Here is a 16,580-nt window from a genome sequence, read left to right as displayed (position 1 = left end):
ATGTTGGGTGTGGCAAGGTTTCATAGTCACTTGGAACTATTTTGCCAACAGAATCAAAACAATTGGGTAACCTGGGGCTTCCTTGGTGGCTCACTGTAAAGAATATGCCTGCCAATGCAGGAGACATGGGTTTGATCCCTGGTCTCGGAAGATTCCACATGCCTTGAAGCAACTAAGCCCGAGCAACTTGAGCCTGTACTCCAGAGCCCAGGAGCCGCAGCTACTGAGCCCACACACGGGAATTACTGAAGCCCATGTGCCCTGGAGCCCGTGTTCCTCCACAAGAGAAGCCACCGCAGTGAGAAGCCCAAGCACTGCAACAAAGAGTAGACAGCCCCCAGCCAACCCCTGCAACTAGAGAAAATCCTGTGCAGCAATGAAGATCCAGCACAGTCAAAAATAAGTGAATAAATAAATAGTATACGTATGGCTGAGTCTCTTCACTGTTCACCTGAAACTATCACAACATTGTTAATACCCCAATGTTAATACAAAATTAAAAGTTTAAAAAGAAAGAAAAATTAAAAAAAAAAAAACTTCAATTGGGTAACAGAGTTAACTTCATTGTTGATGATTTTAAATTGTTCATGAGGATCTTCTCCTTCATAAATCTAACCAAACAATATAGCAGTGGGTAGTCAAACAGGGCATACTAAGCAATGTAGTCAAGGCTGAGTTGTTAGATATTGGTGAGAAAGAAGGGAATCTTGAGCACCGTTGACCAAAAAAAGGCAAGGTTTGCTCATAAATTCTAGTTTTGTTTGCACAAACAAATTTGGAACAGTTTGGTAAAAGTTTTGGGATGGTTTTGGAAATGGCTTCAGATTAAAGATGTCAGATTGACCCATACTTGTTTATGTTCATTATCTCCTGAAAAGGACAGTAAAGGAAAGTAAGAGGATAAATTCACAGGGACAAAGAGGATGGAGGTGGAGTCATCTGCACAAGATATATCTCAACACAATTCTGGAAGATGGGGATGAACGGCAGAGTGGAAACTGGTTTAACAGAACTTCAGAAGCTACTCTAATGACATCCTAGAGGTCAATATAGAAACAGCCCAAGAGATTCTTCTATAAAACACCAGATTGGGCCGGGTCTTGGAGATGCCAGAGGTCATGAGAGAGATGCTGAGGAGAGGGCGCAGGATCCCAGAAGTGAGACAGAGGCGAGAGGCTGAGAGCTGAGTGAGTGCAGATGTTTGAATTTGTTAGATCCTCAGGTCCCCTGTCCCACTTCTTGCAGCCAGGGGATTACAATGACAGTAGGAAATACAGGAGAGAGGCTTGTGCATCCGGCAGAAAGAAGAGCAGGAGTAAAGCGCCTACAGGAAAGACAGAGACTGCATACTGAGCAGTGGCTGCTCTGGATCTCTTCTGACCTGTTCTGAGAATACCAGCAGCCAGGTGAACGTACCCTAAGTCAAGGTATGGCAGATACTTCTCTTGAGATGCTGAAGAGCCCATAAGAAAAGACATCTCGTTTCTGATATTTGGGAATCTTCCTAAGGAAAGATGAACTTTGAACACGATCACCACACGGCAAGCCCATCAATGAGCAAGAACCCTTCCTCCCACCCCTATGTCTAGTTTCCAGAGGGGTTTTAAGATCTCATTCTTAAGTATGAAGCGACAGTCAAAGGTTTGCAAACATTTGATGAAAGCCTCCAACATACTGACATTTCAGAATATTAGGTAACCAAGGCACATAATTATGAAATCTCAGAATATCAGAGATAAAGAGATTATTCTATGAGTTTTTAGGAAGAAAAATTCTAGGTCACAAAGGAACGGGAATCAGGATGGCGTCAGAATTCTCAGTGGCAACACTGGCTGCTAGAAGATAAAAGAGAAATTTTTATGAACTTATGAATGAAAAATTTCAACTTAGAATTCGACACTTGGTCAAACTCCTTCAAAAGAAAGAATTGGGGAAAAAAAAGAAAGTTGAATAAGTTTTACCTTCTGAACCCATTCTTGGGCTACTACTGGAACATATGCCATGGAAAAAATAAAGCAGCAAACCAAGCAAAAAGTCACAGGACAGAGAAATGGGGCTCTTACTCTGGAGATGACGGATTGTCCCAAGATGACAACTGAGTAGCAGGTCCAAAGAGGAACTCATCTCCATTGGAACAAAAGGGCAGTGGACTTTCGGAGGGATGTTTGGGGGTGTAGGGGGTAGGATTGACTGATCATTTGAAAAATAAATGTGACAGTCATTTGATAGACATGTTGTAGAAAAAAATATCAGATTGGAAACATCACAAACTAAGTAAATAGATAAAAATTTGTTTTAAAAATAAGAAAACAAGCGTAGTACAGTAGGTGGTTCTGTTGTGACTAGTATTTGCACACTCACTGACTACTTGCTGTGCCTAAGCTGTGAAAGAGATACATTGGAAGAATGGTGGAAGATGAAACTGGACAGGGTTTGAAAGAGCTAAGTCCTTATCTAAGGCAACAGGTGGTCAAAGCACCTGTTATCAAAATTGATAAATCAAGGGATAGCTGCGTAAATTACTAGAAATAGGAAGGTAATGACAGAATAGACAGCTAAAAGTGGAATTTGGTAGCCTCTAGACAGGAGGTTAAGAAGGTACATGAAAGTAGGTATTGCATTACCTTAAAGTATTGTATTATCTTAAAAACGATAGTGTGCATGCTTATATTGTATTTAAAAAGAAAAAAATCCTGAAATTCATTTGTTGAGAATGAAACATGGAGCTGCCAAATCTTGCCTCATAATGTCATGTGCAGGAAATATATGATCCATACAGATTAAAATGGGAGTTGTTTCATCTCTGCCAACGTAGTAATAACTCGAAATAAATTATGATAAAATTTTCATGCCCTCTTTATTTCTACAATTAATATGCATGGGCTAGATTACTGTCAGAATTTACACAAGTACTCATTGGAAGAATTGGTTATAAATTACAGTTTTGCAAATTCGCTGCTCTCAACCAGGGGCAACAAAACTGCAAAAAGTCAGTTTCATCCTGAATTGTTTCCGTAGCAACCATATTAAGCTGGAAGGATAAAGCACCTTTGTAGCTGCTGCTTCTATTGAATTACAATGTAAATGTTGATGCCTGCCTGGAAACGTCAAATGACAATAGGTTTATGGAAGGGATTCAGTCGTTTGCAGCTCTGCAATCCTGGTCTGCAGAATTGAGATGGAAGAGGTGCGCTTGAGCCCTTTGAGTGTCTGTTCAACCAAATTTCTTCATCCCATCAAAATCAGCCACTCCCTACCCGCCGAGGTGAAGAAAGGATGCTGCTGCTGCTGTTCAGTCGCTAAGTCGTGTCTGCTTATCTATTTATAAGTCTAGCCGTCTACCGTATCTTTTACACATTGGGACATGACATGTTGTTTGTTGTGGATAAGAATGTTAAAAATGCAATTACGTAACAGACTTGGCGATCTTTGCGCTTTTCGCCCCCTCGGAGCACAACGTAAACTTCAGTCCCGTGTTCTTCTGACACTGTCCAACACTGTCCTCTTAACGTGGGTATTAAAAGCCTCGTGGTTGTGCTGCGCATTTGATTCCGGTTGGCTTGGGACACCCGAGTTCAGCTCTCCTTAGTCCTTCCGTTCGACCCACAATGCCTAGTGGTTGCAGGTGTTGTAGTTTTTTTTCCTGGTTAACTTCTCTCCTTCAAAGTCCCCCAACCCCTCACCCCAGGCCGGTCCCCGGGAAGAAGGGAAACGTAGCACGAAGTCTGCTCCAAGCACCGACCCTCAGCTCCCACGGCTCGCCGCTGGGCTGCAAGCGTGCCGCCGCTCCACTCAGGTAAACTTCGGAGTGAGTTACCTGCACTTGGAGAAGGGCCTTACCTGAGCGCGCCTCTGCCAATGGCAGCTCACCTGAGGGAGCCCCGCAGCCAATCACCGCGCAGCTCGTCCCTCGGGCTCGTACCCTTTAGTGAAAGAATTCAGCTCCTTGCGAGAAAGTTACCTGTGGCCGCCCAAGTCCGCCACTTTCTGCTCTGTGGCTGCCCATTGCCACGATTCGGGAGGGACTCCGCGCCGCCCGGCCGCCTCCGAGCTCGGGCCCCATGTGAGGGGGCCCCCCCCTTATCCCACCTTTCCGGCTAGGTGAGGGCGCGAGCGGGCGAGCGAGCGAGAGTGGTGAGGGGGGACGGAAAAGCAGAATTACCTGTAGCTCTTGTTCTGCCATCTCGGGCGCTCTCACACACCTTCACCTGCACAGACTTGAAAGTCCAGTTTCACCAGAGGCTGAGGCTCCAGGAAAAGGGGAGCGAGTTCATTGGATCAAACATGTCACAAGAGTCGGACAAGTAAGTGGATCACACGCGCCGGCTGCTGCTACTACCACTTTGGGCTGATGGCAACTGGTTTGTTGTGTTTTTTTTTTTTAAGTTGCTATTGTTGGTATTTTTTTTTTTTTCTTTCTTTTTCTTTTTGGTGTATCCAGACTTTTCCAGATTATGTTTCTACCCTGGTTAAGGGGAGAAACCCTGAAAGAATGTGAATGTTTAATATCCCCTTTGGGCCTTGATAGTAAAAGTAGGTTTTCCTCTTTCCTTCCTCCCTTTACGAATGATCTCAGCCCCGGTCTCCCAGGACGAATCCTTGGATATTGGCAGAGGTTTCGGTAGAAGAGGGCGGGAGGCCTCTTATTCCCCCTCTCTTTTAGTTGCTCCCACCGCTTCGGGCTCCGAGGGCCATTTGGAAAATTCAGCTGCGTTCCTTCGATTTGCCCAAAGGGCCTGCTGGAAAAGCGGGTCTTGGCGGCTTTTGTGTGAGAGCAACAAAGAGCCTTTATCCTGAAAGCAGAAACGGCCATCTTCCCGCACCGGGCCGGACGGTGTGCGTGTGTGCGCCCCCGACGGGAGGCCAGGCGCCTGCCGGCCGGGGTCTCGGGGGCCAGAGGCGCCGAACCCACCCCCGTCCCCGGGCCTCCCCGCCCCTCCTGCCCGCCCCCGCATTGTTTGGTCACCTTACGCAGGTGCCGGAGGACGGGGGCCTTTCGGAAATGAGGGGGATCGATTTGAGGCCAGAGTTTGTGCCACGGTTGGGCGCGAAGGGGCGCGTGCGACTTAGGGAGTCACCCCAGCGTCCGGCCGGCCTCCGCCGCCCCGACGGCCCGGGCGCCGCGCGCTGGAGCCCGCCACCTCGGGCGTGGCTAGCGGGACGGCGCGAGTGCGCCTGGCCTCCCCGGGGGAATGTCGCCTGAAAAGGCGGGGAGCCCGGCTTCCCGCGCCTCCTAAGGCCAGCCGGGGGGCGCGTCCGCCCCGTCCGGGACTGGAACAGGAGACGCGCCGGGGCACGGCGGCCGGAGCCGCGGGGCGCCGGGCCCCGGTCCAGTCTCGTCCGGGCGGCCTCCCAGCAGGCCTGGCCCCCGCCTCCGGGCCGGCTTTGTGCAGGCTGGGGGAGGTGGGGCCGAGGGCGGGAGCGAGGGGGAGCCGGAGGTGGGTCCCGCGGCCTTCCCTGGGATTCGGTGGCGACACTCCCTTCCCCCTCCTGTCGGGCGCGTCCCCGGCTGGGAACGGGCTGCGTCCTATTGGAGTGCGTAGGGGCCACCTTCCCGCCTTGCCCGGTAGCTTTATCTCGGCGCTGTGGCCACCCCAAGGAGACCTTTCTCAGGGCGCCTCTCCTGGCCAGGTGGCCCTGGACCTTCTCGGATTGAGGGACCTTGAGGCGGGGGAGCGCGAATGCCCCGCGGACCTATCGAGGGATGGAGGGGACTGTCCCTAAAGTTAAGCCCCGGGTAGGGTAGGCGTAGTTAACATCACAGGCTAGCATATTTTAACAAAATTAGGTATTAGTACCACTTTACTCATTAGTGAAAAATTAGCTGCTGCGACTATATACACCTGAGGGATGGACCTGGTTGCAAACGACGAGAAGAGGGCGGGAGAAGGGTAGGACTGGGAAAGTGATTGAGTGTATCCTTGTTTCTTCCCCCTAAATTCTCTCTAACCTTTAAGAACTCACTACTCCGAGTTTGAAAACTTCAGTAACCAAAAGCCGAGATGGCAGCAGGGTTGGTTTTTTTTTTTTTTTGGTTTGTTTTCATCTTGTCAAAAATGGTCGCAAATCTAGTGAATAAGACTTACTGTAATTCCTTAATTAAATCATATAACGTTGGTCGCACCCCTTCGTTTTGTGATACAACGGGACTCGAATTTAGGGTGAAATCAGATGGGCTTATATTTTAGCCGGTTGTACTTAGCACCAATGAAGATAATTTATTTAGTATTGAAGATAAGTTCTAATATAGTCAATAACGTTGTGTTAACTTTGGTGAGGAACAGTAACTGCATTTATTGTGCGGATAATGTCCACAGGCTTCCCAGGTGGCTCAGTGGTAGAGTCCGGGTGCCAATGCAAGAGACTCAGGAGACATGGGTTCAATCCCTAGGTAGGGAAGACCTTCTGAAGCAGGAAATGGCAACCCGCTCCAATTTTCTTGCCTGTAAAATTCTATGGACAGAGGAGCCTGATGGGTAGGCTCCACAGCCCATGGAGTGGCAAAGATACAACTTAGCCACTGAGTGTGCAGTATATAGACATCAAATCACTGTGTTGTGTGCTTGCAACTAATACCATATTGACTGTGAATTATATGTCAATTAAAAATAAATTTAAAGAAATAATAAGTTCAGAACACTAGCAATCTAGTTCACTGTGATACATTACCATATTTCTATGGATAAAACTAGGGTTATGTATACTTACATTTAATGAAAGTAACTTTAATCTAGTCATGGTTTCCAAGACTTCATTTTGTTTCCGGGGAAAAGAAATACTAACAATACTCCAAAGAGATTGTTGAACCCCATTCGCCTCTCTTTGCTGGGACTATGGAGAAATGCTTGACATTAAAAAATGGTTTTTGGATCGTTTTTGCAGATTCTAGCCTAGTTTTCTTAATGTTAATATTCTAATGGAGGGCTGTCAGGATGGGTCCAGGTTTTTATGAGCTTGAAGCTTATGCAATTGTGTGTGTTAGGTGGAGTAGGGGTGAGATCTCAAAAGAAAAAAAAAAAAACCCCACACACATGAGCCTGTTTTCTGGCGTTTCCTGCCAGAACAAACGGGGATCCTGAAGCTTGAACTTGATCAGCTTCATGGTAAATCTGTGTAGGAGGCCTGTCTGTATTTTCTGGAACTAACCTAAAAGAATACACACAGGATTTTTTTTTTCCTTTCTATAAACCCATCAAAGAGTAGGTAAGCTTTTGGATAGCACAGGAAGATAATTCCAGTCAGCAAGTCTGGACTGAAGTAGCATCATCTTTTTTATAGCTGTGAACTTTTCAGATGCAAACGATCTACTTTTTATGTTCTGCAATGTTGATGCTATCGCTATTTAAAACAAAGTATTTTTAGGACAGTTTGTACATATTTAAAATTTTTCTACTCCCCCTTTCTAACATTTTATGACGATTTATGGTCTTTGTCAACAAGCATGTATGTTCTAGCAGCAGAGTGATGGATTTAGAAACTCTTACATTACTGCCAAAATATTCAGAATATATACGATTTATTTGAAACCCACAGGTGTTTTTCATTACCTATATGTGTTTTCTGATTACTTACCATTTGCAACACATTCAGATAAGTATATAGGAGAATAAAAAGATACATAATGTGGGCTATGTCCTCAAGGGACTTTCACAATCCAGCAGAAGATGAGACTTGAACAGATATTATAAAAGTCCCCCTTCTCTCTACCCACCCTACTTTAGCCTTAGGGCAATTACCTTCAGTCATTTGGTGCATTTTATCTAGGGAGTCCAGCCATAATTCTATAAAGAAAAATAAACAAATTTATAGATGCCTTATGTGGGTGGGTAATCTTTCAATTAATGGGGTGAAACATTTTAATTAATCTTTCTACCTAGATAGCATATTGAAAAGCAGAGACATTACTTTGCCAACAAAGATCTGTCTAGTCAAGGTTATGGTTTTTCCAGTGGTCATGTATGGATGTGAGAGTTGGACTGTGAAGAAAGCTGAGCACCAAAGAATTGATGCTTTTGAACTGTGATGTTGGAGAAGACTCTTGAGAGTCCCTTGGACTGCAAGGAGATCCAACCAGTCCGTTCTGAAGGAGATCAACCCTGGGATTTCTTTGGAAGGAATGATGCTAAAGCTGAAACTCCAGTACTTGGCCACCTCATTCGAAGAGTTGACTCATCGGAAAAGACTCTGAGGGAGGGATTGAGGGCAGGAGGAGAAGGGGACGACAGAGGATGAGATGGCTGGATGGCATCACTGACTCGATGGACATGAGTCTGAGTGAACTCCAGGAGTTGGTGATGGACGGGGAGGCCTGGTGTGCTGTGATTCATGGGGTTGCAAAGAGTCGGACACGACTGAGTGACTGAACTGACTGACTGACTGACTGTTTGGTTTTATAAATGTATATGTTTCTATTTGGCTATAGACTTTCTTTTTTGTCCATGCCACAGGGCTTGCAGGATCTTAGTTCCCTGACTAGGGATAGAACCTGGGCAAGGGCAGTGACAATGCAGAGTCCTAACCACTGCATTTCGAGGGAATTCCCTAAAATATCTTTTAAAATCACAAACACCAAGTTAACCATATCTTCCTCAAAGCACTAAAAATACCCATTCATTTATTCAACAAATATATCTTGAGTGCCACTATATACTGAACAATGCCATTGATCCTGGCATTGAGATTCATTAGCAAATAGAACAAACTTCCTGCCATCATGGTGCTAGCATTGTAGTGCCAGGAAACAGAGGAAATCTATAAAGAAGTAAATATATAACAATTTAGATGATGATTAATGCTACAAAGGAAAGCAAAGCAGGCTAAAGGGATTGCAAATAATGGGAATTATGTTATATAAGGTGGTCAGGGATGGCCTTTCTGATGAGATGACTTTTGATCAGATGGCTGAAGTGAGGGCTCAAGCACTGAAGATACTTGGGATAAGAGTGTTATAGGCAGATGGGAGAGTAAGTGCAAAGGCCATGAGGTAGGAGAGTGCTTAGCATATTCTAGGATCAGAAAGGAGCCCAGTGTGGGTGAATCAGAGATGTAGACAGACAGCGGTCCCATTAAGTAAACTAACATAATCAACTCCCTACTTAATAGTCCAGACACTTGTACACTCAAAACCAGACAACATTATACTTATAAATGTCAAGTCAAGAGGGTAGTAAATAAAGAATTAGCCAATAGCGTCAGTCTTGTTTCTTTCCTCAGATATCACTAGTTTAATGGCTAGAGTCCAGTGTTCATCTTCCCTGCAATGGATTAAATCCTGCATATGTCTTAATTTAGGGATGAAAAAAATGTACACATTCTGGATGACCCCGGGGAATTAGAACTGAAGGAGAGGGACCTGCATGGTATTGCTCTGACATTCCTGTCTAAACCTCTTATTTTAAGCTGCCACTCTTCCTGGCTATCTCAACCCTAAATTGTGTATGTGTGTTAGTCATTTACTTGTGTCCAACTCTTTGTGACCCTCTGGACTGTAGCCTGCCAGGCTCCTCTGTCCGTGGGATTCTCCAGTCAAGAGTACTGGAGTGGATTGCCATTTCCTTCTCAAGGGAATCTTCTTGAGCCATGGACTGAACCCTGGTCTCCTGCATTGCAGGCAGATTCTTTACCATCTGTGCTATAGAGGAGTCTCAACCCTAAATTAACCTCCAGCAAAATAAGGCTTACCCTTTCTCTTGCCATCATTCAATTTCTGCAAACCTGCATCTGTCAGAAAACAGACTGGTCCACTGTGTTCTGAAGTGAGACACTGAAAACAGTGTGCTTTCCTTAGTTTTGCATCTTCAGTGAAATAAACCAATATACAGGCAAAATTAACCTACCTGAAAAATAAGGAACTGCTAGACAATAATACACGGAGAAGGCAATGGCACCCCACTCCAGTACTCTTGCCTGGAAAATCCCATGGACGGAGGAGCCTGGTAGGCTGCAGTCCATGGGGTCGCTAAGAGTCGGACACGACTGAGTGACTTCACTTTCACTTTTCACTGTTCTGCATTGGAGAAGGAAATGGCAACCCACTCCAGTGTTCTTGCCTGGAGAATCCCGGGGACGGGGGAGCCTGGTGGGCTGCCGTCTATGGGGTCGCACAGAGTCGGACACGACTGAAGCGACTTAGCTGCAGCAGTAGCAGCAGCAGCAGCAGACAATAATACGAAAGTCTAGATTGATTGGGGAAAAAAGGTTGAAGATAATCATGTATGTGCTTAGTAATAGGAATGTCCGTAGGAATTCTTTAAATCACTGCAAACTCATCTGATTACAAAAATATCACCTGAGGCACTTGGTAAAACTACATTCCATGTGCCCCACCCCAGAGCTGTGGGGAGAGGGGCCAGGGCATCTACATTGGATTATTTAACAAACTAATGCTTTAAGTGAATAATAAATTCAATTCACAAGCGACTTTTCAGGTGTATATTTGCTTATGTGAAATGAAGTCTGTGGGCTTTGTTTTACCTTCAGTATTACTGCTTCTAAATGATTAGCTTCTGACATTTTAACTTGGGTTTAAGAGTTTTTTGGAGAAGGAAATGGCAACCCACTCCAGTATTCTTGCCTGGAAAATCGCATGGCCAGAGGAGCCTGTGTAGGCTACAGTCCATGGGGTCGCAGAGTTGGACATGACTGACTGACTTCTCTTTCTCTTTTCTAAGAGTTCTTCGTTAAGAGTTCTTAGGCCTTCTCTCAATGTCATTTACTTTCATTGTTTTGCTGAACTGTCCCTTCTGGAAGAATGGGACCCTTTTGACAGGTCATACATTTCCAGATCTGCTAAACACCTTATTTGGAGTGATGTCACCCCACGGGGGCTTCTGCCAGGCCCAGAGCTAAAAGGTCAAGCTCAGATTATAGGCTGGATCTCACACACTAGGGAGCTGAGTTGGAGTTAGAAGGCCAACCTCATTCTTCCATAATTTCACATTACAGCATAAAATTGGTGTTCATTTTTCTGGGCACAGTTATTTCGTTAAAATTAGGTTCTGTTTTATAGCACAAAGTCAAAGATAACAAGTTCTGATCTGTATGATCTGATGTTGGTCCTTGGTGAAATATTTAATGGGATGGTGGTTGCAGTTTCATTTCTAGGGCTGCTTTAAGTATTTAAGTAGGCTGCTTTAAGATGGTAGCTTTAAGTATTACCTTGATAAGATGGCACTAGGCCCTCTGTTGATCTGTAATTAGATCCTATTTTAAACTGACTGCAGAGACTAGGTCACTCAAATGCACCCAGTGCCATCTGATTTAAAGGAGGATTAAAAGTCAGTGCTAGAGCAGTGCTGAAGAGCTGTATCTAGCAATTTGTACTATATTCTGCAAAATCAAAAAGAGAATTTAGACATATAGCCAAGTAAGTCAAACATACATAGAAACATTTATGCAAAAACACGATCAAAGAACCCCACGAAGTATTTGTTTAAAATCTACAGATACTTTAAACAAGATTATTATTTTGATGTTAGGTTATTAAAACTGGTTGTTAAAAAGTCTTAGGTAACTCAAACAAATGCTTTGGTTCCTCTCTGTGACTTTGATACAACTAGGCATACATTTCAGGTTAAAAAATAAACAATTTGGTTAAATAGTATTTTCCCTCTTATTTCATCCTGAGTCTGACACAGTATTTTTTCCCCCATTTTTCCCTCCTTCTCTCCCTTCCTTCGCTTCTTGGTCTATCTCCTGATGCCACTTTCCTGATTTTTTTTTCCCTTCTATATTACTTGATAGGAATTTACACATGCATATCTTCTGTGCAGAGAGATAAATATGAATCTGATTTTAGACGTTCCTTTAGTCAGTGAACTTTGATGAACTTCTTTTAGCCTTGTAACCATCAGCAGACCATCCCTGTTACCTGAGCCAAGAGTTAAGATGATGGCTGTAGATGATGCCACCCTATCTAGTTCAAGTCAACTGAGTTTAACCTTGGGAAATGTTTACTTTTAACTTCTTCTTAGTTTAAGGCAAACCTTGCCCTAGAGTCCTCACTCATGATCCCTGCCATTCACTTTGGGGTGTGTACACTCTTCCTTTTCAAAAGGTATTCAAGGATTCCTGCTCAATTATAAAAACATTAGGTCTAAGCTGAAATAGGGTAGTGATTGGTTTGGCAAACGTGTCCAGGAAAAATTCCTTAGCGAGCAGCAACAGGCTGAATAGGAATTTCTGCTTCGGGCCACGAGGATGAGTGGGTTGCTTAGTAACAACAACATATACCTAGGAGTCCCTCAGACAGCTTCACAAGTCTTCAAATTTAGGCCTCCAAAATTCAGGTTCATTCTACCCTCCATGTGCCCTGTGTATTTCCATCCACTAAAGTAGTCCTTGGTTCCATTTTATTTATTTATCCGTCCATCCATCCATCCTATATTCATCCATCACCAGAAAATTACATTTTGTGCGATGTCTTTTAATGGTCTATGGTAAAAAGGACTGGACTATAAAGGGGCAGGTTGGATAGAAACAGAAAGTACTACCTTGGGGATTTACCCCCACATCCCACCCCCGTTTATATTGGGAAGAGAATTAAGTGTTTTAGCTTGATGTATTCTGGGGAGTAACGGGATTAAAGTAATATTTTTAAAAACAGCATATTTTGATTTGTTACTTAAAATACCCACCAAACAAACATTTTTTGAGTGCTTTGGAAGGCACTAAAAAGCTGGTGCATTTCAGCGGATTTTGATGTACGTTTTGACAATGTGTCGGGGTTATGGAGATTGACCATGTATTTGAAACGGACATTCAGCAGAAAACCATCACTGCCTGTGGCGATAAAGAGCCTTTATTTTACTTTGTAATGAACAGGGCAGTGAACTTTGTGGGGTGCACTTTTAAAGTGATCTGACTTCACATTCACTCCCAAGGAAATGCTTCCTTTACAAGTGTGAATGCAGATACCCTCCGGAGCAGAAAAGGAAAGCGAGATTCGCCTGTTGCTTCTTTTTATTTTGGTGCCCGCCTTTCTTCCCAACGCTGAATGTATATGTATAACAACCCTCCTCCCCCAGAGTCTCTTTTTTTAAGACTCCTGAGTTTAGATCAAGATTTTAGAAAAGGGGGAAAGGTTGAAGTGAAGGGGAGAAGAATGGAGAAAAGAGAGAAAGAAAAAAGGAACGGAAAGAAACTGCGCTTCAGCCGCTATTGAGCTGCAGGCTTTTCTCAGGCTTTTTCAGTAGATGAGAGAGTTGCTTGGCTCAGCCTGCAGAGCTGGGGTCTAGGAGAAGATGACCAAGTGCTGTTTGTCTTCCTGGGCAACTGATTCTTACTTGACGCCTTGAATCTGAGATCTAGGATGAACCTTCCAGATCTTATAAGTGAACCTTCCAGACCTTCTAGGATGAACCTTCCAGGTCTATGAGTACCCAAGTGTAGGATCTGGAGCCAAAAGTTTGGTTTGGAGATAAAAATGCCTTAATTCTTTCTTGAGTGTTGCACACCAGTTGTATGAATTGAAAATCTGAAGTTTTGATTAAAAAATACACTGCTTTTTATGGGTAGGGAGATTGAGAACAGGGGAGGCATTGCCTATTTGCTTCTTAAAATATGAACATGACTGTAGGAAATACCTGGTTAAGATTTCGACAGTGTTTCTGCTAGAACACTTTCCTTCCCACACTCACCCCAAATCATTGGTTTTGGTTCTCAGTTCAGTGAGCCTCAGAAAATAACTGCTTTCTGTACTTCTTGGATCTAACTTTTCAAAGAAGCAAGGAACAAAGGTAGCTTTAGCCTCTTTCCTGTATTGCCAGTAAGATAATTAACATAAGATCAGAGGGTTCTTCTTTCATTATTTTTCACCTGTAAAATGAAGTTGAACTAAATGATCTCTGAGGATAATCACTTACTCCAACATTCTGCGAGTTTCATTTTTTCCCTTCCAGAGGGGTCTGGGCTGCTGGCAGCTCACAGAAAGATGATGTTAACAAGATAGGAGAGGACCCAGCACAGTGGGACCTGCTTCTGTTCCCATGCCCTCCCCCACTCAATCATTTTATTTTAGCAAAATAAAAGGTGGTTTAAGATGACAAACAGACTTCTGGCAGTCAGGAGAAATTCAGAGGGCCACGCGGAATTCAGCAGGGCAGCTAGGCTGTGAGATCAATGGTTTACCGAGTGGATCCCTGAACAGCCTCACTGGGCTGGTAGATAAAGGTACAGGAGAATCAGATAAAAAGCGCTGGTAGTTTCTCGAAGAACTCTCTTGCCAGAGAGCGCCCAGGAAGTGGTGTATTCTGCGCAGGCTCCTGGAGTGAGAGGTAATGTTGGAATGCACGGGACACTGAATAAAATTTAGTAAATTGCAAACAGCAGCAAAAAGGACAAAGGATTCTCCTCTTTGCTCTTCCTGCCCTTTCCTCTCCTCCCCATACTCCTCCTCCCTCACCCCTCCTCCCCCCCAACTTCCTGATTCCTCCTCCTCTTAATAAGACATAATTCAGGGAAACCCATTGTCAACCAGATTGCCAAACCAGTGGTTTGATAAGAGTTCAGAAGAGGTATTAAATAATATAAGGACAAGAATAGCACCTGCAGTTTCTCCTTGATTATAAGACAATATATTATTTCACTCCAGGGCACACAAATGACTATTCGTTTAGGTCAGGAATAAAATCTCCTTTTCTGGTATTCTGTTGTGTTCTAAGATTTAAAAGTCTCTGAAGTTCGTTTTCTCTGAAGCCAGTATTGGTACCTAGACAAAATGGACTATAGGCCCTGGAAGGTTCTCAGGGTGGGGGACTTCTGATAGGTTATAAAGCCCTGTAAATACATTTATGCTTCTTGTGCAGACCACGGTTTTTAGCTGCTTTGGCATCTTGGTGGCTAGTTTTAAAACTATGTCTATCTTATACATAGTTTTGAAAACATTTTTCAAAAGGACACATGTCACAATGGAAATATGGTCCATAACCATGAGTAGACAGTTCACAAAAGCTACAAATAGTTAATAAGCAGATGAAATACTATTTAGTTTATTAATAATCCAAGAAGTACAGATGATAAAACAGGGAAGCTCAAGGTTTCCCTGTCAAATGGGCCAACATTAACAAAATTGGGTTTGAGTAAAATACATTTCTAGGAGGATTCTAAATTATTACAAACTTTCTGGAAGACAGTTTGGTTAAAGTGGTTGAAATGGGCCTATCTTTTGACATCTGAACTTCAGTTTTAGGGCTTTATTTTAAAGAAGTAATCAAAGATATTAATTGTAGAAATATTTAAAAAGAAATATTTTCCTGAAAAATCAGGAAAGCTCTAAGTGTCCAGCTACAGAAGATTGGTTTAAATCCTCTGGTAAATCACTGTTCAGTGAGATGATGGAGAACTCTGCAAGCATTATAAATCATATTATGGAAAAATATTTAATAACAGGGAAAAAAATGTCATGGTGTATTATGTTAGAATGTTTACAGGGATAGAAAACAAAAAACTATAGTAATACAACCACAATAGGTTAACAGTAGTTTGCTCTCTGCATGGAGAAATTACAGACACTTCCGTGTCTTATTTGTGCTTCTCTGTACTTTTCTAGTTTGCAGAAGTGAGCTTGTACTGTTTTTGTAATTAAAGAGAACCATTTAAAGGTTCTTTCTAAAGAATAGTCATTTGGCCATGCAGATGTGTAAAAATAGCACACACGTACCCTAAATAAAAGGGAGAGAGAGTCAGCTTGCTTAGTTGTTCCAGGTAGAATTCATCCGCTCCCTCCCTCCTATCCAAGCATGCCATTCTACTCATCACTGCTGGAACACCACGTGTGTCTTTTGCACTATGCCTCACTCACCTGGACACTTTTGGGTTGGTCTCAACAACTCTGTCTCTTTGGGTTGGCCCAGTTATCAAGTCCAACTATTTTTCAAAACAGCACAAATAGGTGTGGGAGTTTCCAACCTCTGTGTAACTTGGAGCTGGGGGGGTCGAGGGTGACTAAGTCGAAGAGAAACGTTTTCATCTACTCAGTAGGCTGCCTGCGCGCCTGCGCAGTTTCCCTTGGAGAAAATTCTCTGTAGGCGGGGCTGCCTTCCAGGCCTTCTCAGACCTCACCTGAGTGCGTGTTCTTGGGAGCGACTCGGTGGTGGGTCCAGTTGTGTTTAATCTTTTGCAGGAATAAAGAGAACCTGGAATATGACTTCCTTTGAAACAAAAGGTAGATGTAGGCACGGTTGAGTTTTTATTAATTTTTTTTTTTAACAGCTACTTATTTTTTCCATAACATAGACTTGCTTTTTCCCTGGAGGGCCCAGCCTGTGACTCATCTACCTGCTTCTACAAGCTGGTTCATAGATCATGCCAGACGCGAGCTGGAGTCTGTTAGTTAAGCTGTGGAGAGATTGCATCACTGGATTTCCTGCAGGCGTCTTTCAGGGTGGTTTTGTCGCAAATGTGAAGTTATTTACTTAACATGTCCAAGGAGCATCCACAGCAGGGAACAAAAAGTACACGAGGTGAACTTGAGGGAGAAAGTGGCCTCACAGAATCACTCAAGTTGCCAAAAATGTGTCAGGAAAAAATCAGGGGTGGTGGGGTGGTGGTGGGGAGTGGGGGTTGGAGAGGGTGAGGTTTAA

At 43.7% G+C, this 16,580-nt stretch overlaps 1 protein-coding gene and 1 long non-coding RNA gene across 7 annotated transcripts in view; one reads left to right on the top strand and one right to left on the bottom strand.

Moving 5' to 3' along the window:
• The window catches only part of LOC133260661 (uncharacterized), a 41,759-nt gene extending 37,512 nt beyond the window's left edge, over positions 1-4,247 (bottom strand). For both annotated transcript variants that reach the window (XR_009740920.1, XR_009740919.1), the window contains exon 1: positions 4,163-4,247. This is a non-coding gene — a long non-coding RNA (uncharacterized LOC133260661). The remainder of the gene's footprint in view (positions 1-4,162) is intronic.
• GRHL2 (grainyhead like transcription factor 2) overlaps positions 3,396-16,580 on the top strand; it is a 171,122-nt gene continuing 157,937 nt past the window's right edge. For 4 of the 5 annotated variants that reach the window (XR_009740915.1, XR_009740914.1, XM_061439255.1 and 1 more), the window contains exon 1: positions 4,220-4,304. Coding sequence is in view for 2 of the 5 variants with exons in the window: in XM_061439255.1 (XP_061295239.1) it covers positions 4,285-4,304 (20 nt within the window). In the remaining 3 variants the exon portion in view is untranslated. Of the gene's footprint in view, positions 4,102-4,219; positions 4,305-16,580 lie in introns of those variants that run through there. The other variant, XR_009740917.1, reaches the window with a different exon arrangement.

Source organism: Bos javanicus, chromosome 14 (genome assembly GCF_032452875.1).
Source record: "Bos javanicus breed banteng chromosome 14, ARS-OSU_banteng_1.0, whole genome shotgun sequence".
NCBI classification, from domain to species: domain Eukaryota; kingdom Metazoa; phylum Chordata; class Mammalia; order Artiodactyla; family Bovidae; genus Bos; species Bos javanicus.
The sequence above is the reverse complement of the archived record's forward strand: the minus strand, read 5'-3'. Positions and strand labels throughout refer to the sequence as shown.